The sequence below is a fragment of the Dendrobates tinctorius genome, unplaced genomic scaffold (assembly GCF_039654945.1).
Source record: "Dendrobates tinctorius isolate UK_male_01 unplaced genomic scaffold, ASM3965494v1 ptg000307l, whole genome shotgun sequence".
NCBI classification, from domain to species: Eukaryota; Metazoa; Chordata; class Amphibia; order Anura; family Dendrobatidae; genus Dendrobates; species Dendrobates tinctorius.
Window position 1 is genome coordinate 2582706 of NW_027361974.1, and position 23136 is coordinate 2605841.

The 23136-nt window shown below is 42.2% G+C and overlaps 1 protein-coding gene across 1 annotated transcript in view; it reads right to left on the reverse strand.

The window, feature by feature from the left end:
• Nucleotides 1-23136, reverse strand: part of PEPD (peptidase D) — a gene marked incomplete at its 5' end in the record, with an annotated part of 206053 nt that overhangs the window by 132865 nt on the left and 50052 nt on the right. Inside the window, 2 exons of the mRNA XM_073560873.1 lie at nt 13140-13186; nt 13621-13696. Coding sequence (XP_073416974.1) covers nt 13140-13186; nt 13621-13696 — 123 coding nt within the window. The remainder of the gene's footprint in view (nt 1-13139; nt 13187-13620; nt 13697-23136) is intronic.

Genomic DNA, 23136 nt, shown 5'->3' on the forward strand with positions numbered 1-23136 from the left:
ACGACTTTGTCAGGGATACAGTGAGTATAAACGGCTTTGTCAGGGATACAGTGACTATAAACGGCTTTGTCAGGTTCCAGTGCATATAAATGGTTTTGTCAGGAGTACAGCGAGTATAAACGACTTTGTCAGGGATACAGTGAGTATAAACGGCTTTGTCAGGGATACAGTGAGTATAAACGGCTTTGTCAGGTTCCAGTGTATATAAATGGTTTTGTCAGGGGTACAGCGAGTATAAACGACTTTCTCAGGGATACAGCGAGTATAAACGGCTTTGTCAGGGGTATAGTGCGTATAAACGGCTTTGTCGGGTTCCAGTGCATATAAATTGTTTTATCAGGGGTACAGTGAGCATAAACGGCTTTGTCAGGGGTATGTAGCGTGTATAAACGGCTTTGTCAGGTTCCAGTGCATATAAATGGTTTTGTCAGGGGTACAGTGAGCATAAACGACTTTGTCAGGGGTACAGTGAGCATAAACGGCCTTGTCAGGGGTATGTAGTGTGTATAAACGGCTTTGTCAGGTTCCAGTGCATATAAATGGTTTTGTCAGGGGTACAGTGAGCATAAACAACTTTGTCAGGGGTACAGTGAGTATAAACGACTTTGTCAGGGGTATAGTGCGTATAAACGGCTTTGTCAGGTTCCAGTGCATATAAATGGTTTTGTCAGGGGTACAGTGAGTATAAACGGCTTTGTCAAGAGTAAATAGTGTGTATAAACGGCTTTGTCAGGTTCCAGTGAATATAAATTGTTTTGTCAGGGGTACAGTGTGTATAAACGACTTTGTCAGGGATACAGTGAATATAAACGACTTTGTCAGGAGTATAGTGCATATAAACGGCTTTGTCAGGTTCCAGTGCATATAAATGGTTTTGTCAGGGGTACAGTGAGTATAAACGGCTTTGTCAAGAGTAAATAGTGTGTATAAACGGCTTTGTCAGGTTCCAGTGAATATAAATTGTTTTGTCAGGGGTACAGTGTGTATAAACGACTTTGTCAGGGATACAGTAAATATAAACGACTTTGTCAGGACTATAGTGCATATAAACGGCTTTGTCAGGTTCCAGTGCATATAAATGGTTTTGTCAGGGGTACAGCGAGTATAAACGACTTTGCAGGGATACAGTGAGTATAAACGGCTTTGTCAGGGGTATAGTGCGTATAAACGGCTTTGTCAGGTTACAGTGCATATAAATGGTTTTGTCAGGGGTACAGTGAGTATAAACGACTTTGTCAGAGATACAGTGAGTATAAACGGCTTTGTCAGGGGTATAGTGTGTATAAACGGCTTTGTCAGGTTCCAGTGCATATAAATGGTTTTGTCAGGGGTACAGCGAGTATAAACGATTTTGTCAGGGATACAGTGAATATAAACGACTTTGTCAGGAGTATAGTGCATATAAACGGCTTTGTCAGGTTCCAGTGCATATAAATGGTTTTGTCAGGGGTACAGCGAGTATAAACGACTTTGTCAGGGATACAGTGAGTATAAACGGCTTTGTCAGGGGTATAGTGCGTATAAACGGCTTTGTCTGGTTCCAGTGCATATAAATGGTTTTGTCAGGGGTACAGTGAGTATAAACGGCTTTGTCAGAGATACAGTGAGTATAAACAGTTTTGTCAGAAGTACAGTGAGTATAAACAGCTTTGTCAGGTGTACATACAGTGAGTATAAACTGCTTTGACAGAGGTACAGTGAGTATAAACAGCGCATATGCAGGATTCTGTGGGGTGTAGCATTAAGAAAATGGAAAATGACGGGTGTTAGAAAGGGGACAGTGTTATAATGCATCTCGTCAGCGGCTCTACTGAAGGGCAAAAAGACATTAAGTGGATAGGGGTTCTATCAAAAAAATAAAAAGAAAATACTAAGTGCAAGCCACTGTGAGGGAAAGAAGGGGTTTGGCTAGGAAAAGTGGCAGGAGGGCATCTTTAAAGGATACTGAGTGGAGACAGCAATAATACGGAGGAGTCCAAAAACAGCTTTGTAGAGAAAGTGGGCGAGGAGGGGAACACATAATGGCAAGGACTCTGAGGGACCGAGACAAAGGAGGGGCTCTGTTAATTAGGAGACACAATGAGAAAAACAACTATCCTGGCATGGACACACTAGGCAGGAGTGGATTAGAGATACCAAGGGTCCTGATTGCTCCGAAATTATAGATAACTTGCATGTCTGTCATCATTACACATGTCACTTACACCTATATATAAAATCGGGGTGTACATTGGGCAGGAATGTGCCCTGGATGCAAGCGTGGAGCACCAAGAAGCCACTTCCCCGTCGCCAGGATATTCTGACCCAGTGAATTGAATCTTTGCACTATGCAAGTTATTTCTTAGCCGGGGTGACAATATTGCCTCTACAGAAAAGTTTCCTGAATGCTTTGAAATCAGGTTTCCAGCACAATGTCAGACGAGAATACACCCATTTCCAACATGTTGCACTGGCTCAGTATTAAAGGTGTATTAAACATACGAGATGTTTCTCAGAACTCCTTCCCATATACCACAAATCCTACATCACAAACGACTCACAACCTAACACTAAAACACTGCAAGCTCAATGCAGTAGCAAGTTGCAGACAAATTTCTCACATTTCTTATCGCCCTGGCCTTAAAAGCACAGGAGTTTTACCATTTTTACATATCTAAAGAACCAGGAGAATCAGAATGAACATTACTATATTTCCATTTTTTTGCCTATCATATAACTTGTATCCTGCATTTTCCCTTCTGCGGGCTCTAACACTAATTTTTAGTTGTCTCTGAGCTAGTGAGTGTAGATTGGTACTATGATGTCTCTCATACACAGCACACAGGGACTTACTCTTGCTCTCCTCTCTTTGGGTAGTAAATGTTCAGAAGCAGAAAAAATTTTGAGGACATTATACAGGAGTACTGAGCTGTGAGGCTATGAATCCTGCATTGAGGTAAGAGCAATCACTTACAAGAAAGCAGCACCATGTATAACATTATTACTAAGCAGTACTAAGTAGTATAGCTGTAAATCCAGCTCTGGGGCTGAGATAAAACCGTTGCTATAAAGCTGAAACACTATCTACGTGTGTCCATTTGTATTTTTCACTATGCTCCTCTCGTTTCTATAAACTTCAACAGGAATTTGTAATCTGACCCCTCAGTGAACTAGCTGTTCTTTCGTCTTGAGCGGGATAAATCGTACCAGTTTTTATAAGTAAATTATGAGTTAAGGAGACAGAGAGGAGGAGGAGAAGTGGCTCATAAGTGGAGAAAGAATTAGATGATATACTGAAAATATTACAAAGTTTACTAATACACTTTTTGGTAAAGTTTCTTTGACAATAATGGGTTGGAATAGGGCAACCTGTCTCTTCTTTTTTTTTATGAGTCTCGGCACCATTAGATATAATACAAAAATGTCACGAAACTGATGGGTTTATATCATCAGTAGCTTTTCATTAAAAACCATCAATGTCGAGAACACTCCCTCTTCTCCTTCAAGAAAATTGCAGGAGCTCGGAACAAACGGTCGTCGATTTGCAGCTAAATGCACATAAGTGGTTTTGGTAATTCTGCAAAACAAATGACTGGCCCCTTTCATCTTCTGCGTCTTCGGCTCGGATCCGTCCCTGAGCTGCTGACAGGGACCAGTGACATAAATAAAACATGCCAATTCTGATATTCCTTGTGAGATGCAGAGGCCTGTGATGGATTTCCACTCGGCAGTCAAGGCGACGGGAACAGATGTTATTGATGGTCATTAGAGACTTGCGGGGCGGACGCTTACGTTCCGATCGGATTAAGCGGCTACGGAAAGGAGGAAGGATCTGAAAACGTCGTAAATAACCTAATTTCTTCAGATGTAAGTGGAGACGTCTGCCGTCTAAAATCACTTTTGTTCTCGTTATTTTCACGCGGAGCTTTTAATATTTTGCGCCAGAAGTCGCTAATGTGTTTCTCAAGGTCAATGGACTAAGAAGCGACCGTAGGATGAAAAGCCAAGTCCCAAAAGAGATTACAGATCTTAATGGCATGTTAATGGCGCAGATAAACAAATAAACAAATTGGATCACATGCGGAGCTTCGTGTACTCGACCTGACGGAACCATTAGTGGCTGACGGGGAAAATTTGTTTAAAGTCCAGGTTGATGGATGGTTCTCCAAAGGAAACTGGACATAAATTAGTCGTTGGGATCGTTTGGAAACCTACAAAAAAAAAGGTAGATTAAAAGCCCTGTTTCCTTGTGATACCTCTCATCTAGTACAGAAAAAAAGAGTGGCTGAAAATTGGGCCGATGACCAAAAAAAAAAGCGTAATAAATCCTCCTGTGCAGCGTGGTAAAACGAGGATTAAGCAGAGTTCTTCTTTAGGACAATTTTGTTTACAGGATAGAACGTTTCTTTTCTCAGTATTCTCAGCCATGTAGGTAAATGTAATAGTCTGTCTTTTATGTAAAAAATAAAATAACTAAAGCTTTCTTTTCTTCGTGACATTAACAGACCCCGGGAAATAAAAACTGAAGGTAATACATGATTTTTTCAGATGTGACTTTTTGCATAAACTGTTCTTGGCAGCGTGGGCGAGTTGGAGATTGGAACAAACAGCAGGTGTTACTATATTAAAATGAAACCGTAGCGACGATTCAACTGTATTTAAATAAATGTTTTACATCCTCCGCAGAGAGACACATCAGGCCAAAGTCTCATTTTACATTCTGGAAAGGTAAAAAATAAATTAAGGTTTTGGAGGCAGATCCTGGAGATGTACGTGTCCTCGTGCAACACCCTTCAAAATCAGGACAAAACGGCCAACGGTGCAGTCGCTTAATAGCGCTCAGTTTTTTTGTTTTGGATTTTAGGATGACCGCAGCGTTATCGGCACAGTAAGTTACAGACAAAGTCTACGGTCATTTTACATTCTGCTGCCACTAACAGAAAACTTTTCTCTTAAGTAAATGCAGACGTGGAAAAGTTTACTTTTTAAAGGAATCTGTAAGCACATTTTTGAGGGCAGCATGATGTAGGGACAGAGACCCTGATTCCAGCGATATGTCACTTACTGGGCTGCTTGGTGAACTTTTGCTACAATCCCTGTTTTCTCTGCAGTAGATCTAGCAGTGCTATAAATGCTGAGCTGTGTTATGCCCGCCTACAGCACTGATTGGCAGCTTCCAGTGTTCATTGCCAGCAAGCTGCCAATCAGAGGGGGAAAGGGGGGCAGGCTTACATAGATTAGCAGGACTGCCTGGCATGTGAAAATCTCCTGCTGATAAAACACTGATTGTATTGAAACAACAGCAAACTGATGAGCAACTGACTTCCCTGGAATTGTGCTATTGTCACGGCTTCATCATTAATTGTGGCCTAGGGAGACTGTGAGTGACAGTTAAACCACCCTATGGGATCTGGAGTGTGCTGGACTGTCGATTTTGTGAGTGACAGTTCAGTCATTCAATTGGATCATGGGGCATGCAGGGCTGTTAGCATTTTGACTGACAGCGCTGCTGCTCAATCTGGTCTAGCCTGCAGGTGTTTCCCCAGGAGCCTCCCGTCCTCAAATGATTTGTAAGGTATTTACCTGGCTTGCTGTGAGCAGTAGATTGACATTTGTAGCCTAGCTTGGTAAGGTGTGTTTTCTTGCTCTGTGTCTGATTTCTGATCTTGTTGCTGGACCTTGGACTTGTTTCAACTATTCATGTGGATTATCCCTTCTGCTATTAATGCTCTCTGAATTAAGGTCTCTGACCCAGGACTTGGCCTCTGACTATTCGCTTGTTGTACGCCCTGGTTTTAACATACCCTCCTAGCATTTGTTCCTGGACTGTTACCTGCCCACGTCTTTGTCTAAGCCCTCCTGGTATCTGACTTCGGACCTCCCGACTACCCTGTCTCACAGCTTGCCTGTGATTTGTGACTCAGCGTCACAGCTACTCAAACTAAATAGCAAGAAACTGCTGACAGATTCACTTTAAAGGATTATTCCCAGCATTGCCATGACATCTACAGCGTAGGTGACAACTTGCTGATTTGGTGGTGGCAAGGGGGGGTGGTACGGACAGCTAGGACCCACACAAATCTTGAGAATCGGGCTATGAAATGTTTGTGGGATTGGAGCGGCGGCCATGCATATGTGATGCCACTCCAATCATTTCCCTAGATGGCAGAGTACAGGTCATAGATAGAGAATAAATGGAGTGGATGTGCGTATGCCTAGCCACAGATCCATTCCGTCCAAGCGTTTCAGAACCCCGTTCTTGAGATCGGTGGTGGTCCAGTGGGCAGACCACCGCTCCATGGTGACAGACTACAAACACTATGTAATCTGATTAACAAACAAACACCAAGAAATCTGATCAGATGTAGGAGACAAACAGAAAGGAGTGTGAGTGCAGGATCAGACAGCACCAGGCTTATTTATACAGTATGTCACCATTGAGACACATTGGCTCGGTAAACACCCAACCGTGGACCATTTGAAAAGGTGTTTCATTTCAGAAGCATAAGGAGCAATGTAACACTTATTTTTATGTACAGTTCATAAATTGCATATTTCACTGCCGATCAGAACTGCTTTAAATTTTTTCCGTAACCAGAGTATGCACTGTCCTTATGTTGGGCTGGAGAGTTATCTCCATGATGAAACGCGACTGAATTGGGAGCTTGGTATCATCTGGCTTCAAAGCCCTGCAGATTGCCTGCCCAGCTCTAAATCAGGAAACTCCACTTGTTATCGCATCACAATTTCCTGGAATCACACTGAGAAGCCATTACTTTGCCGTTTGATGTTCCGGCCACCGGCAATGTCTTCCAGCGCGTTAACTACCATACCGGTTTCTCCTCATTTCTTGGATTTAAGTTCCTAAATAAATTTCCTTTTTTTTAATTCTGATTCCTTGAAGGCCGATGATTTACAAAGTCCAGCTCTTAAAAAAAAAAGAAAAAGGTCAAAACTTTGTAAAGATTGTTTTGAAAAGTTTATAGTGATGGTTCATCTAACCATGTGGCCACCAGAGTGACAGTCCTCAGTATAGCCTCAATGGGGGTTCCTAATGACAGAAGAGAATATCTCTCCTGACTTACAAACAAGTGCAAGTGTCAACTAATCGCCATTTCTCCGCCATTAATGTGCACACTCGGCTCGGCCAAGCATGCATGTTAGTTTCTAAGCCGCTGTCAGACTCCTTTGAAGCAAACTTATCAGTGAATCCATAAAAATCAGGCAGAACTAAATACAACATGTCTGATCCTTACTTTCATCAAAATCTGGCATTGGAGAAAAGGCCCTATACACATTAGACTGTTGGCAGCTACCTCTGAATTTAGCAGATTTGGCAACATGGCTACACTAAAGGGGTATCTCAGGCTACATAAATCATCAACTAATCGTGGAAACGCTCATAACTTCTGGATCATTTTAAGTCCCAGTACTGAGACCAGCATAAGATTGCCAGAACAAGAGACTTGTGTCCCATATTCCCTCCTAGCCACTGGATCGTAGTAATGAAAAGCTGGAAGAAAAACTCCAAATTGATGTCACCGACGATACCTCTGTATCTTCAGTGCCATAAAACTAGGATAAAGCTGCATGGCGGATGTACAAGTAGACACTCCCTTCAATTCCTCCTGGCTGTGGAGAAGTGGGGGAGAAGTCTCCAGTTCTGGCAATTGGTGAGTGCACAATTATGGATAAGTGATAACTTATCACCACCAGAACGCCACTTTAAAGAGCCTGCCTACAAATCAAACCCTGTGATTGATATTAGCTGTTTGGTTTCATAAATGCAAAAGCTGACTTCAGTGTTGGGCTCTCTGTCCTCCCTCCTTCTGTTCCAGACGGTCGGTCCTCTGACGAACACCTTTAATGTCACACTCTAAAAGTCATATAAAACCACCTGAGTATTCAAGATGGTGCACATGCCAATACTATCATATCCTAGAGCTTTGCTGCTTTTTTTACTGCAGAGACTATTGACAGACCAGCTCTGCTTTACTGCTGGGCTCTGCTGTATCACCACTTGAAATACCCAGCTCTACACTTCTACTGGGCTCTGCTCCATCACTACAAGTGAATCTCCTATCATGACCAGCCCTGCTTTTCCACTTAAGACTCAGCTACATTGCTGCAAGAGGATCTTCTGTTATACCAAGCTCTGCTGTACCACTGGACTCTGCTAGAAAACACAAGCCTGCTCTTTTGCAGATTTTCCAGCCTTCCTTCCTCCGGCTGTCATCCAGCCTCTGTTACCCCTTCTGTCTCACCTTGCTGCACATCCAAAAATACAGATTAGAGAGTCCACCTCTCTAGGTGAAGCCGTACCAATCACGTTGTGTTGTAATATTTTCTTACAGTCTAGTATATTACAGTCTCATATACTTTGGGTCGACTTTTAATGATAAAGTGTTGATACATTTATTTCAAAGCCCAAAGCGGACGCCGTCTGCTAAGAAGTGTGTGCCTGCTATGTAAACACCCTGCTAGCTGTGAACAGCATTAATAAGGTGAGATGAATCTGCTGCTCCGGTACACAGCGGCATGGCATCTTCAGAAGGGAACATTATAAATGACGGCTCCCTGCACTTCATTACTGATCGGTAAATAAAGGTCTGGCATCTTGCAGCCGTTTACACTGTCTTTATCAAATTCCCAGAAGACTCAAGCCTGCTCCCCCCCTCACCATCCCTGCACCAGACAAGCTCGATTAAAGTCTGAAAGGGGTTAAACTTCAGATATGACATTGTAATATTAAGCGTGGGGGTAGTCGTATCAACAGAAATAATTGCTCCCATTGGGACCCACACAGGTCACAGTTACTTGCACTGACTACAGTAAGGAACTGAGTCCTCCCTGCAAACCCGGAGATGATGTCTCAGCACTCGGGCGCTATCTGCAGCCGCTGCAGATGGGCGGCGAACGCTCATCCCTGCCACACACTGCAATTATTCAACAGATGTTGTCTAGTCCTGGGGGGGGGGGGGATTTTATCATTCAAAGATGGGTTTTGGAGTCAGTAAATATTTTTTCCTTCTTTTCATGGGTTGCAGGAATAAATTTCAAGCTTTCTGACCTAAATAATAAACAATTAGGAAACGCAAAGTTGTGCTGGAAGAGACATGAGGTCCTTCATTTGGCTGCTCTGTCTTCTATTATTGCTGCCAGCCTTTACAGGGACTATACAAAGGGATTATCCAGTGAGGACTCTTTAAATTTGAAGAATAACTTCCTCTAAATATCTAATAGTAGATAATTCTCCTGGTATAATTAAGTGGTCTCCACACTTTAAGACAAAATAGAGCTCATATGTGATAAATAGAAAATCACTTTGAATGTCATGATGTGTTACACCTAAAAAAAAAAATCACTTCCAAGCACTGGCCACTAGGTGTCTCTCTTCTGTGTTACTTGGTGTTCACTGGCAAATGTAATCGTAGGAAGTGACCTCCAAGGTCATAATGTCCATCTCTAGCAGGAGAGACACTGAAAAAACTTACAGGAAGAGGAGATATTTGTCTCCCTACAGGAAATAGGAGGGGAGGTCTTGGTCTCCGAACAGGAAGTGGTAGGGAAGATCTTTGTCTCGGTAGAGGAAGTGGGGATGGAGGTCTCTGCCTGCTTACAGGAAGTCTTTGTTCCACTACAGGAAGGGGAAGTCTTAGTCTCCCTACAGGAAGTGGAAGTGTTTATTCCGCTACAGCAGGTATGTCAAACGCAAATACACAGAGGGCTATAATTAAAAACTTGGACAAAATCGAAGGCCATCTTTGACATTTATAAAAATAAAGTCTGCAATTGAGGAAATGTTACCTTATCATCAAACATAAAGGGGAAACTTTAATGACCTCCCCCCACTTCCTGTAGCAAGACAATAGCCTTCCTTCCAAGTTCCTGTAGCAAGACAATGACCTCCCTCCCACTTCCTGTAGCAAGACAATAACCTCCCCTCCAACCTCCTGTAGCAAGACAATGACCTCCCCTCCCACTTCTTGTAGCAAGACAATGATCTCCCCTCTCACTTCCTGTAGCAAGACAATGATCTCCCCTCTCACTTTCTGTAGCAAGACAATAGCCTCCCCTCCCACTTCCTGTAGCAAGACAATGACCTCCCCTCCCACTTCTTGTAGCAAGACAATGATCTCCCCTCTCACTTCCTGTAGCAAGACAATGACCTCCCCTCCCACTTCCTGTAGCAAGACAATAGCCTCCCTCCCAGAAGAAGTGGGAGGGGAGGTCATTGTCTTGCTACAGGAAGTGGGAGGGGAGGCTATTGTCTTGCTACAGGAAGTGTGAGGGGACGTCATTGTCTTGCTACAGGAAGTTGGAGGGGAGGTTACTGTCTTGCTACAGGAAGTGGGGGGAGGTCATTGTCTTGCTACAGGAAGTGAGAGGCCTTTGTCTCTCTATAGGAAGTGGGGGTGTAGGACCTTTGCTGAACTACTTGATGTGGGAGGCAGAGTGGTTTTGGTTTCGCTACAGGAAGCATGGCGTAATCGTCCTTACTTTACTTAAGTAGATGTGGACGATCTTTGCCTTGTTACAATAAATACGGGATCAGTGGTGTTTGTCTCAATACAGGAAATGGAGACAGGTCTTTAGCTATCTGCTCCCGCTTTCCAGTATGTCGACCTTCATACAGGCATAAAATACAGGTGGGTTTTTTTTTTTAGTTCAGGGCAGACAAGCCACTGGACAATGTCAGGATCACCAAAAGCAGTTTTAACTTGAGGGAAATTAGTGCAGCAAATCCATGCTTTCACTCTGCTCTTGAATGAAAGAACAGGTACAAAGGACTGTTTCTGCCTCTAGGTCTCTTTTATATTTTATTTATCGTGAACTGACTTTCCGTTGATATCTAATTGTTGGTAATCAAGACCCCTTAAATAATTTTTTTATCACTAAAATTTTTCCCCGTGTTGAGGATTTTTACTCTTTTCGGTGCCGAACTGAAAGCCATATTGGTTGTCATTTACTATTCCGAGACCTGGATATCACAGGTAAAGAGATAATTTTATTTAACAATAAAAAAGTAAAAATGCTTCATTTAAGGACTTAAAGCTCAGGTCAATACTAGCTTATCTGAATAGTTTTGTTTTTTGACGTGCACTTGTGTCATCAGCACAAAAACTGCAATTCAGAATGTTCATAGATTCTTTCCTGTCCATAAAACTGATGTCCGTAAACACTTATGTGAGCGGTAAATACGTCGTCTATCACGTTCCCGCACTTCAATTACAGCGCAAGCAGCCATTTTAATTAGAGAATCATTCAGAAACCCTTGTGAAAGAAGTCGTTGAGAAAAAAAAAGCTCATGCAACGCGACGAGGCAGAGCAATGCCGCCATGGCCAATTGAGCACGTTTCAGATGGTTTTTTTTTTTTTTTTCCAGATAATTGGTTCGCATATCTACCTCACAGATAACCAGCTGCACGTGGAGAATGGCACTTACAACGCAACTGGGATGACAAGAAAAAAATAAAGATTGGGTAAGGCGATTTACGGGGAGGAATGAAATAAATAAGCAAAAAAAAAAAAAAATCTAGCTGACTCGTTCTTTGGAAGCTATAACGGAAGTGATATTAGTAATCACCCCTCTTTCCCAAAACCAGATATACAGAAAGAGAGACTGACTTAGGCTCCTGTCCCCACAATCTAATACATAAAGCTTGTGTGTGTGTGTGTGTGTGTGTGTGTGTGTGTGTGTGTGTGTGTGTGTGTGTGTCCGGTATAGGCAGCCGCACCGCTGCAGCTACAGCCACAAAATTTGGCACAGTCACACGTCTGGACCCCGAGAGCATCCTAAGCTATGTTGTGAGGCGAAATTTTAACCCCGCTTGTTCCAATTCACTAAACAATTTTGCCCCTATCTACATAATGGGGAAAAAGTGTGTGTATATCAAGCCCCGCCCCTCATTATGATGTCATAATGGTTGCCATTGCGACGCTGATGTCATCATAGGTTGCAAGCCCCGCTGCTCATTATGATGTCATAATGGTTGACTATGGATAGAGGATGTGTGATGGGTATATGGGCACTGGACTATGGGATGGAGGATATGTATGATGGATATATGGGCACGGGACTATGGGATCGTGGATATGTATGATGGGTATATGGGCACTGGACTATGGGATGGAGGATATGTATGACGGGTATATGGGCACGGGACTATGGGATGGAGGATGTCTGATGGGTATATGGGCACAGGACTATGGTATGGAGGATATGTATGATGGGTATATGGGCAGTGGGACTATGGGATTGAGGATATGTATGATGGGTATATGGGCACGGGACTATGGGATGGAGGATATGTATGATGGGTATATGGTCATGGGACTATGAGATGAAGGATGTGTGATGGGTATATGGGCACTCGACTATGGGATGGCGAATATGTATGATGGGTATATGGGCACGGGACTATGGGATGGCGGATGTGTGATGGGTATATGGGCATGGGACTATGGGATGGCCAATATGTATGATGGGTATATGGGCATGGGACTAAGGGATGGAGGATGTGTGATGGGTATATGGGCACTCGACTATGGGATGGAGGATATGTATGATGTGTATATGGGCCCGGGCCTATGGGATCGTGGATATGTATGATGGGTATATGGGCACGGGACTATGGGATGGCGGATGTGTGATGGGTATATGGGTATGGGACTATGGGATGGCCAATATGTATGATGGGTATATGGGCATGGGACTATGGGATGGAGGATGTGTGATGGGTATATGGGCACTCGACTATGGGATGGAGGATATGTATGATGGGTATATGGGCCCGGGCCTATGGGATCGTGGATATGTATGATGGGTATATGGGCACAGGACTATGGGATGGAGGATAATTATAGCTTGCTATAACTAACCACAGTTAGTTACTATGCCCGGGCAGCACCGGGCTCTTCAGCTAGTATAGCATATATCGGGTCTTTTCGATCAGTGAATACACCAAAGCCATAATTTATCGGACATTTTAGAAAAAATGCTGCAAGAAAAATGACACTAAATAATACAGTGGGAGTAAGAAGTGTGCAGAGACTGTATGGTGCAGCCAGGGTCCCTAAGGATAAGGCCACTTGTGTGTCCTGACACTACCTGACAGATACCGGGAGCGTATTCCCAATGCCAAAACCATAGTCCATACCTTTCCAGCTCATACTCCTTCATCCCGATTCTCGCAGCCTTCATAACCTGCGGACAGATTAAAAAAAATTAAGCTAATGTCTCACGCCAATGACATAAATCACAATTTCATTAAGGTTCCAATATACTAAAACAAAAAAAAAAAACAACAAAAAAAAAAGAGGGCAATAAACTCCATAAGTGTTGCTCCGGCCTGCAAAGCAATATCTGTACCACATACGGAATGCAGCATCCATCATCACGACAGACAACGCGTTAGGATATCTAATGATCTCAACAGCTGCTGTACATAGAAATGAGGTGTACGGGGACAATCCTATTACCAACACATAGAAGCAACACTATAATCGATAGTCACATTTCCCCCACAGTCAATACAATTAACTGAGAAGCGTCAGCCTACAAAGAGAAGACACGGCGGGATGCGAAACGCGCCTCCCCAACAAGAAAGGATTGAGCGGCACTGAGATAAGGAGACTTACTTCTTTATGCGCCTCGCTGGAGATTCGGTTTGTGTAGCGCAGCACCTCCAGCTCCATGTCTGTCTTGAAGACGCGACTGTAAGAGAAACAGGCAAATATTAAGATGATAATAAACTTCTTGAGGTGTGACGTGTAACCAGAATGACAACCACAAGAACAGGGGTGCCGAGCCCTGGAGCGGTGGATCTCCATGAAAAGCTTATATAGTATTGCACTCGGCCATCTCTGTCAGTCTCAGAGATTAAATGGAGCTTCATTCACACGGGGGACACGGGACCACTCATACATTGATCAGAGCTGGAAGTCTGATCGCTAAGGATTCGTTTACACTGACTGACAAGCGGCGGTAAACACCAACAATCGGTTACGTATTTGTTGATTGGTGGTCGTTTAATAGTCTGTTTGGACAGATTGCACGCGCTTTGGATCTACATCATATTTGGCAGCAAATGTCCTGTTTACATCAAAGGAAGCGCTCACGAGAAAGATGATTTTTCAGCAAGGCAAAAAATTGTTTCATCTGACGACCAAGTGTTTTGCTTGTTTCTCCAGTGATTGATAGCCTGTTTACACTGCGCGATTATTGGGAGTCAAGCTCTTCTAGAAACTGTAACGCTGATGGTTGTGACTGTAGCGTGGATGGGTGAGGACCCACTAGAGCTTCTGAAAGTGAGGGTAGGCTTACTGCAGGTAGTCAACTGATGCCACTCAAGGGCAGACTCAGAGTCTGCAGCAGCTGACCGGAGTGTCAGAGGCACAGGCATGAAGAACAGGGAGACGAAGGGAAAGATGTGGTCAGACAATCCGGGTCAGGGCAGCCAGCACAGGTTCACAGTATAAAGCTGAGGTCAGGAGCGCAGAGGTCAGACAGGATGGGTATACAAGCCAGGTCAATAACGAAAGAGAAAACAAAGATAGAATCATAGAATCGTAGAGTTGGAAGGGACCTCCTGGGCCATCTGGTCCAACCCCCTGCTCAAAGCTGGATTCGCTAAATCATCCCAGACAGATGTCTGTCAAGCCTCTGTTTGAAGACTTCTATTGAAGGAGAACTCACCACCTCCCGTGGCAGCCTGTTCCACTCATTGATCACTCCAACTGTCAAAGTTTTTTCTTATATCTAATCTGTGTCCCCTCCCATTCAGTTTCATCCCATTGCTTCTAGTCTTTCCTTGTAAACACCAAAAGACCAAGCAGTCAAAAAATCCATAAAAAACAATATTTTATTAGTAATACACATAAAATGTGAACATTACAGTACATGGAATGGGAGGATACACAAATGAACGTGCACAGTGGTCATAGAGGCCAACCACACTGCAGACACAGCGCCAGGAAGAAATTACTGATATGCAAGGTAATTTCTTTTGCTATCTCCTTCAGTACTCTGGAGTGTAATTCATCTGGACCTGGAGACTTGAATTCATTTAGGCTAGCCAAGTGTTTCCTCACTATATTTCTGGATAGTTGAAATCTCCCATGACAACTATGTCATATTTTTTTGGAGAACTTGGCCATTTGATGCATAAAAGAGTACATCCATATCTTCGGCTTGCACAGGCGGCCTGTAGTAAATGCCTACATTGGTGTCCTTTCCATTGTTCTGTCCCTGTATTCTTACCCAAACAGTTTTCACAGAACTCCCAGTCTCTGAAGTTGGATCTCTGTGCAGATATACGCGTTACTAACATACAATGCAACACCTCCTCCTCGCTTATCAAGTCTGTTTCTAGCAAATAAGTTGTATCCTTCTAGCCTTGTATTCCAATCCTTCTAGATGAACCCACAGGATACAGAGAAAAGCAACTGGGAACCAACAATCGGGCAAAGAGTGGTGGGAGGAGCTGTTTAAAAAACCCGCTACTGCCAAGGAATAAGCTGGGGAAGGCAAACCCTCTAGGACCTGGCCGTGTCTCCCTATAGCCAGGTGGAAACTCTCTAGGAGCAGAGCTGGCAGTGAGCACAAGACAGCTCAGAGAGATGGTCTGATGCTGGGGAAGCAGTGCGGTGAACACAGTGAGAGGGGCAGCGCTGAGAAAGCGTGCGAGACGACAGGAAAGCTCGTTTACAACGATCGTGCAGAGTAGAGGCACCCTAAAACTCATGAAGTGGGGCAATTTTTTGTCCCAATACAAATGGCGTGCAGTACGCATGCAAAACTGCAGCTCCATAAGGCTGTGTGCCTCAGCGTTTTTGAAGCGTTTTTGAAGTGTTTGTCCTGGTCAAGATGCTTCAAAAATGCATAGAAGAAGCATCCCATTCATTTTAAATGAATTACGCACTTTTTGTGCACATTGATGCTTTCTTTTCAGCGCAAAAAACGCTTAGCGGTAAAAAAAAGCTGCATGCTCATTAATTTTATGGAAAAGTCAGCGTTTTTCGGCATTTTCTATGAGTCAGAAGACGCGCGGAAAAAAACGCATAAAAAATAAGCAGCAAAAAACGCGCAGAAATAAAACGAGCGTTTTCTCGGAAGGCGTCCGGGTTTGAAACAGAAATTTTTTGCATATGTTGGCACATAGCCTTAATTCTCTAGGGTACCGCTGGAAAAAGCCAAGCGCTGTCGTTGACTAGCTCCATGGAAAATAAATGGAGTTGCAACCGAGTATGTGCACAGGGCTCCACTCAGATAGGGTCGAAAAACTGCTGATTCTTGTGATCGTTCAGACCTTAAACAATCTAGAATATGAATTTGGAATAAGTTTTTCTTAGCAGAATACCCATTTAAGTCTTCCTCAATTTCGCACCCAAAGCTGGTTTCTAATTAACTATATAAAATGTGTCATCTTCTGGAGGCCTGATCCAATAATCCAGCACCGTGATACCAGACTACTGGAGTAATCTGTACATTGCATTTATCAATCATGACCTCTGAACTCGATGATTATGACCCTTGTACAGAAGTGGCCCCCAGCTGGCACGCTGCCATTTCCCTATTAACGTCAGGATATTGTGGGTCTCTTCCAGCTCCAGCAATCTCTTTCACATTTAAGGAGCGAAAGCATGAGATTCCCGGCTCCTCTTGTGCTCTTCAAACTCAATTATTATCTGCATTCACAGCTATCCGCCGTTCCATCTCATGTCTGAGCGGCGGCGGCCACCCCGCAGCTCACAACTGTTTTGTGTCTGAGATACAGCGGTCGGCGCCCTGATCTTCACAGTGATACATCTACGTCTACATTGATAGGACTTGTATCAATACCGCCGGCCTTTATTAACGGCAGATAGCAGGCTTCATCTCTCCAGTCTATCTCAACCTGGGATTAATTCTTCTTCGGAGGTTTTCAGGAAGCTTCGAGCAGGTTACGGATGATACGTCGACATTAGGCGCTAACAGGATATCCAGAAATTACAGCTACAGTCTAAATCATTTATACGACCTCTAAATTCTACGTAACGTAGAAGAGGTCAGCAACCTGAAGCACTCCAGCTGACGGGAATCTACAACTCCCAGCATGACTTGACAGCCTGCAGCGGTTCTGAAACTACAATTTAGGGGTCAGCAATCTTTGGTACATGGGTCATATTTCCGTACCTATGGGTAAAGCCAAACAGGGTGGGTAATGGAAATTATAGTGGATGGGTGTCTTATGGGTTAAACAATTGTTTTCTGGTAACATCATACGCCTTATAACAATGCAGTAACTGCAGTGGTCGTCAGAAGCTTTTTAGTTTTCAGATATCGCACCTACATCCTCACACATGGATCCCAACCATCACTAAGGAGGAAGTTTATGATCCTACTGTAATAAATACAAGTCACCACTAGGGGAGGATATGATCCTACTGTAATAAATGCAAGTAACCACTAGGGGGAGGATATAATTCTACTACAAGGAAAATCACCTACTAGGGGGAGCTTATGATACTGCTGTAATGAATGCAAGACATCACTAGGGGGAGCTTATGATAAATTTGTAATGAATGCAAGACACCACTAGGGGCAGGATATAATCCTACTACAATGAAAACCAGCACTAGGATGAGTTTATGATGCTACTGTAATGAATGCAAGACACCACTAGGAAGAGACTATGATCCGACTGTAGTGAATGCAAAACACCACTAAGGGTATCTTGTGATCCTACTGTCATGAATGCAAGCCACCACTAGGGAAAGCTTATGATCCAATTGTAATGAATACAAGCCACAACTGAAGGGGAGCTTATGATCCTACCGTAATGAATGCAAGCCACCACTCAGGGGAGCTTATCATACTACTGGAATGAATGCAAGCCACCACTCAGGGGAGCTTATTATACTACTGGAATGAATGCAAACCATCACTAGGGGGAGCATGTGATTCAAGTGTAAAAAATGCAAGCCACCAAGAAAGGATCTTATAATTGAATTATAATGCAAGCCACCACTAGGGGGAGCTAATGCTTCAATTGTAATGAATTCAAGCCACCACTAGAAGAAACTTATGATATTGATGTAATTCAAGCCACCACTAGGTGGAGCTTGTGAACCAATTGCAATAAATGCAAGCCACCACTAGGGGGAGCAAATGATCCAATTGCATTGAATGAAATCCCCCACTAGGGAGAGCTTGTAATTCAACTGTAATGAAAGCAAGTAACCACTAGAGGCAACTTATGATAATATATGCATACCTAGGCTCTCTCTAGTGGTGGCTGCAAGACTCATCATTACAGAACATCACTGCTTGCGGTCATTAATTGAACTATACATTCCTTACACATTTAAATAACTAGAACATAAAAGTAGAAATGTGGTGGTTATTGTTTATTATAGAAAGTAAAAACCACAGCCAGCTCAATGGACTCTAAGGGATTGGAAACTTCATCTATAAGTGCTGGAAACAGAGATTTCCACCCAATTCACACTCAGCTGTGTAACCTGTTTAATGCAGCAAACAAAGACTTGGGGGAATTCATGAAATAATGTCGGTTTGCAGCCAGGACGTGAACGTCACATACAGACCCAGGGGATTCTTCCATAACATACAAAGGGCAGATAAACACGTCAGTCCGGGAGCAATCCTCAACATATATTGATATTTGGAATCATTTCCTCCCCCCCAGAACGAGCCAAGGGCTTATAACACAATAAAAGTTACAAAACGCGTTAATCTCCCACACAACCTTCACATCATCAACACGTGTGACTGACACGACTCCGGTCTTAACACGGCAGGAATTATTTCACAGGATTCTAATTAAAATGAAGGCAAATGATCTCACAGCCCATAATGAGCAGCAGAGGTTTGAAGGAACTTTGTAATGTGACCTTCTGTATGTGCTTTAACTGTGAGTGAGCAAAATCCACTGATCAGGACCTTGGTTCACACCTCTGACGTCAGCATCCTGCCTCCAGATGCCAATTAGACTTGTTCCAGGCACCTTTCACCTTCTGATTGGAAATAAGAATATATGGCACTTTCTAAAAATGATTTTAGGCTTAAAAGTGTGAAAGAAAGAGAGGAGATAGGACTCTGAAATGGAACAACTAATGACCGGAAATTTACTCAGAAGAGAAATGCTGAAGTGGGATTCTTATAACTACTATAATACTGCCCCTATGTACAAGAATATAACTACTATAATACTGCCCCTATGTACAAGAGTATAACTACTATAATACTGCTCCTATGTACAAGAATATAACTACTATAATACTGTTCCTATGTACAAGAATAGAACTACTATAATACTGCCCCATATGTACAAGAATATAACTACTATAATACTGCCCTATGTACAAGAATATAACTACTATAATACTGCCCCTATGTACAAGAATATAACTACTATAATACTGCTCCTATGTACAAGAATATAACTACTATAATACTGCTCTGTATGTACAAGAATATAACTACTATAATACTGCTCCTATGTACAAGAATATAACTACTATAATACTGCCCCTATGTACAAGAATATAACTACTATAATACTGCCCCTATGTACAAGAATATAACTACTATAATACTGCCCCCTATGTACAAGAGTATAACTACTATAATACTGCTCCTATGTACAAGAATATAACTACTATAATACTGTTCCTATGTACAAGAATAGAACTACTATAATACTGCCCCATATGTACAAGAATAGAACTACTATAATACTGCCCTATGTACAAGAATATAACTACTATAATACTGCCCCTATGTACAAGAATATAACTACTATAATACTGCTCCTATGTACAAGAATATAACTACTATAATACTGCTCTGTATGTACAAGAATATAACTACTATAATACTGCTCCTTATGTACAAGAATATAACTACTATAATACTGCCCCCTATGTACAAGAATATAACTACTATAATACTGCTCCTAGGTACAAGAATATAACTACTATAATACTGCCCCTATGTACAAGAATATAACTACTATAATACTGCCCCCTATGTACAAGAATATAACTAGTATAATACTGCCCCTATGTACAAGAATATAACTACTATAATACTGCCCCTATGTACAAGAATATAACTACTATAATACTGTTCCTATGTACAAGAATATAACTACTATAATACTGCTCCTATGTACAAGAATATAACTACTATAATACTGCTCCTATGTACAAGAATATAACTATAACACTGCTCCTATGTACAAGAATATATCTATTATAATACTGCTCCTGTGTACAAGAATATAACTACTATAATACTGCCACCTATGTAGAAGAATATAACTACTATAATACTGCCCCCATGTACAAGAATATAACTACTATAATACTGCTCCTATGTACAAGAATATAACTACTATAATACTGCCCCTATGTACAAGAATATAACTAGTATAATACTGCTCCTATGTACAAGAATATAACTACTATAATACTGCCCCTATATACAAGAATATAACTACTATAATACTGCTCCTATGTACAAGAATATAACTACTATAATACTGCTCCTATGTACAAGAATATAACTACTATAATACTGATCCCTATGTACAAGAATATAACTACTATAATACTGATCCCTATTTACATCAATTTATCTGCTATAATACTGACCTTTATGCACAATAATAAGCTCATTTTTCCAGGCTGGAAATAACAGCTGTATATCCACGTTATTGGTACCTCTCTACAATGCACATGCCTATACTGCTATTTTTATACCTATTACTAGAATAATGGCTGCTCTTGTCAGCTCCTCACTGCGATGTTGGCAGGTACTAGGAGTCTTTCCATACTGCATGAGTCGAACAGCCTGATAGTTTATTTATTAATATGATTTATTTAATACACTCGTTGCACATCCAATGTATAGTCCGTCCCCCAGACACATGGAAAAGCAGCCTGCACTCCGGTTCAGAGCGGAAATAATTGGAACGCTTCATCTTATTTTTGGCAAGAAACACCAGCAAGTATGAAAGGTGGGAGTTAGATAATAAACATGAACTATTAATTACCCCCGATCAGCTCCGAGGCTGGTTATGAAAGGTTCAGGGTCTTATAATAAATGGCACCCCCAAATGGAAATCATTGTGTATGGGGTTATTCTAAAAACTGATCAGTGCTATAGTTCGAAGTCATATCAGCCAGTTTTTGTAAAAAGAGAAATAACCGCTTCCTGACCACTGACGGTAAACATTGCCGCTTGCTGGGCTTCGTGCAGCACCGATGTTTGATAACAGTCGGAGGTCGTACAGCGCCCAAGACCCCCACATACCTCCATGCACCGGGATGCCCTGGTGACATCAATGGCACCTGATTTCATCAGTTCCCAATAGCGATCGCAGCATTTAGAACATTGTGAGAGGGAGTGGATTCCCTCTCTCGCCCATCAAGCACCCACACGATCACAGGGGAGCTGAGAGTTGTCATGGCAGCCGGAACCCAAATGTTGACTTCTAGGTCTGCCAGCTAAGGTGGCCTGCTAGACCCAGCCATAGGCAGGGTCTAACAGGCGATCTGCCAGTGTTAAAGCTAACAGGTCTCATGCACTGCAAAACATGTGAATATCTTCATGAGATCAGTGACCAGAGAAATAAAAGTTGAAGTCCCAAAGACGGACAAAGTAAAAAAACAAACAAAAAACTACTAAATAAAAAAATGAAAACAATGTTATACCTATAAAAATGTATGTATGTAAAAACAAATTGCTATTCATATTGACATGCTTTAGCATTACAGAGTGCAACTTTGCTTACTGTATATGGAGATAGATGCTCCTAGTTTGCACCTATTTACACTAGCTTGAATCTGCCAGTCAGTCTTTTGTTATTTCTATGTTAGCTCTCTGACCGAGCACTCCACCCTCCAGCATGTGGTGGATTTTAATTGAAACAGGGTCCCCTACCCATAAAATCAGTCTTTGAAGAGAGGTATTCACATCTACCCAGGAATTCAGACTTCAGTCTTAGGGAGGTATTCACACTAGACACGTTAGGACCCAGCAGATTTGAGACCGCCTTGTCGCTGGGCACGTATGAATTGGCCAAATTATGTGCTAAGTGTCACATTTTTTTCCTAGTATTCAAAAGCAGTATTGCTATTCATATTTCATATTGACATGCTTTAGCACTAGTCACTAGTGTGACTCCAGCCTTAGGCAAATTGTGTGTAATAATTTATAACCTTAAATTGACCCGTGAACAGTGATCTGCAATGTCCTAGGCACTGCAATGGAAAATTTACCATTTTCAAGCAACATCCACTGCTACTTGCTTCTGGAAAACACCCATGGAGTCAAAATCGTCGCTACAGTGGTAGATAAATTACTAGAGGGGTGTAATTTCCAAAATGGGGTCAGTTGAGGGAGGTATCTTCTGGCATTTAGGGGCTCTGTATATGGAGTTCGCAACCTATTCTATAAAAATATGTAGTCAAAGTCCAAAAGCGCTTCGTCCCTCCCGTGTCTCGCCATGTGACGAGGCAGTACTTAACCGTCATAAATGGGGTATTCCCATATTCAAGCAGAAATTGTGTGACAAACAATTGTGTGATCTACTTTACCCATTTCCACTTGAGAAAATGTAAAATCTGTGGCTAAAATTTTTTTTGTCTTGTCGTAAAAATGCTATTATTTTTTCTTCACTACCTAATGGTATAAAATTCTGTTACACACCGGTGGTGTCAATATGATCACTGCACCCCGAGATGAATTAATTCAGAGGTGTAGTTTCTGAAATGGGGTCATTTATGTGGATTCAAAGGTGTAGTTTCTAAAATGGGGTCATTTATGTGGATTCTGCTGTTCCGGCACATCAGGGGCCCTCCCCCCAGTGGGTCATGACACCCTCAAACTTTTCAAGCATAATGCGCACTACAATTCGGCGCTCCTTCCCTTCTGAGCTTTGTACTGTGCCTCAAAAGAAGTTTTCAAACACTTATCGGGTACTAGAGTACTCAAGAGAAAAAGAACAGTACAATATGTTACGCACCGTAATTTCTTCTATTACCCTTTTTGAAAATTAAAACCTTGGGGCCAAACAAACATTTTAGTGGAAATTGTCTGAGGGTTAAAAATGCTCACAAATCCCCTAGATGAATTCCTCAGGCGGTATA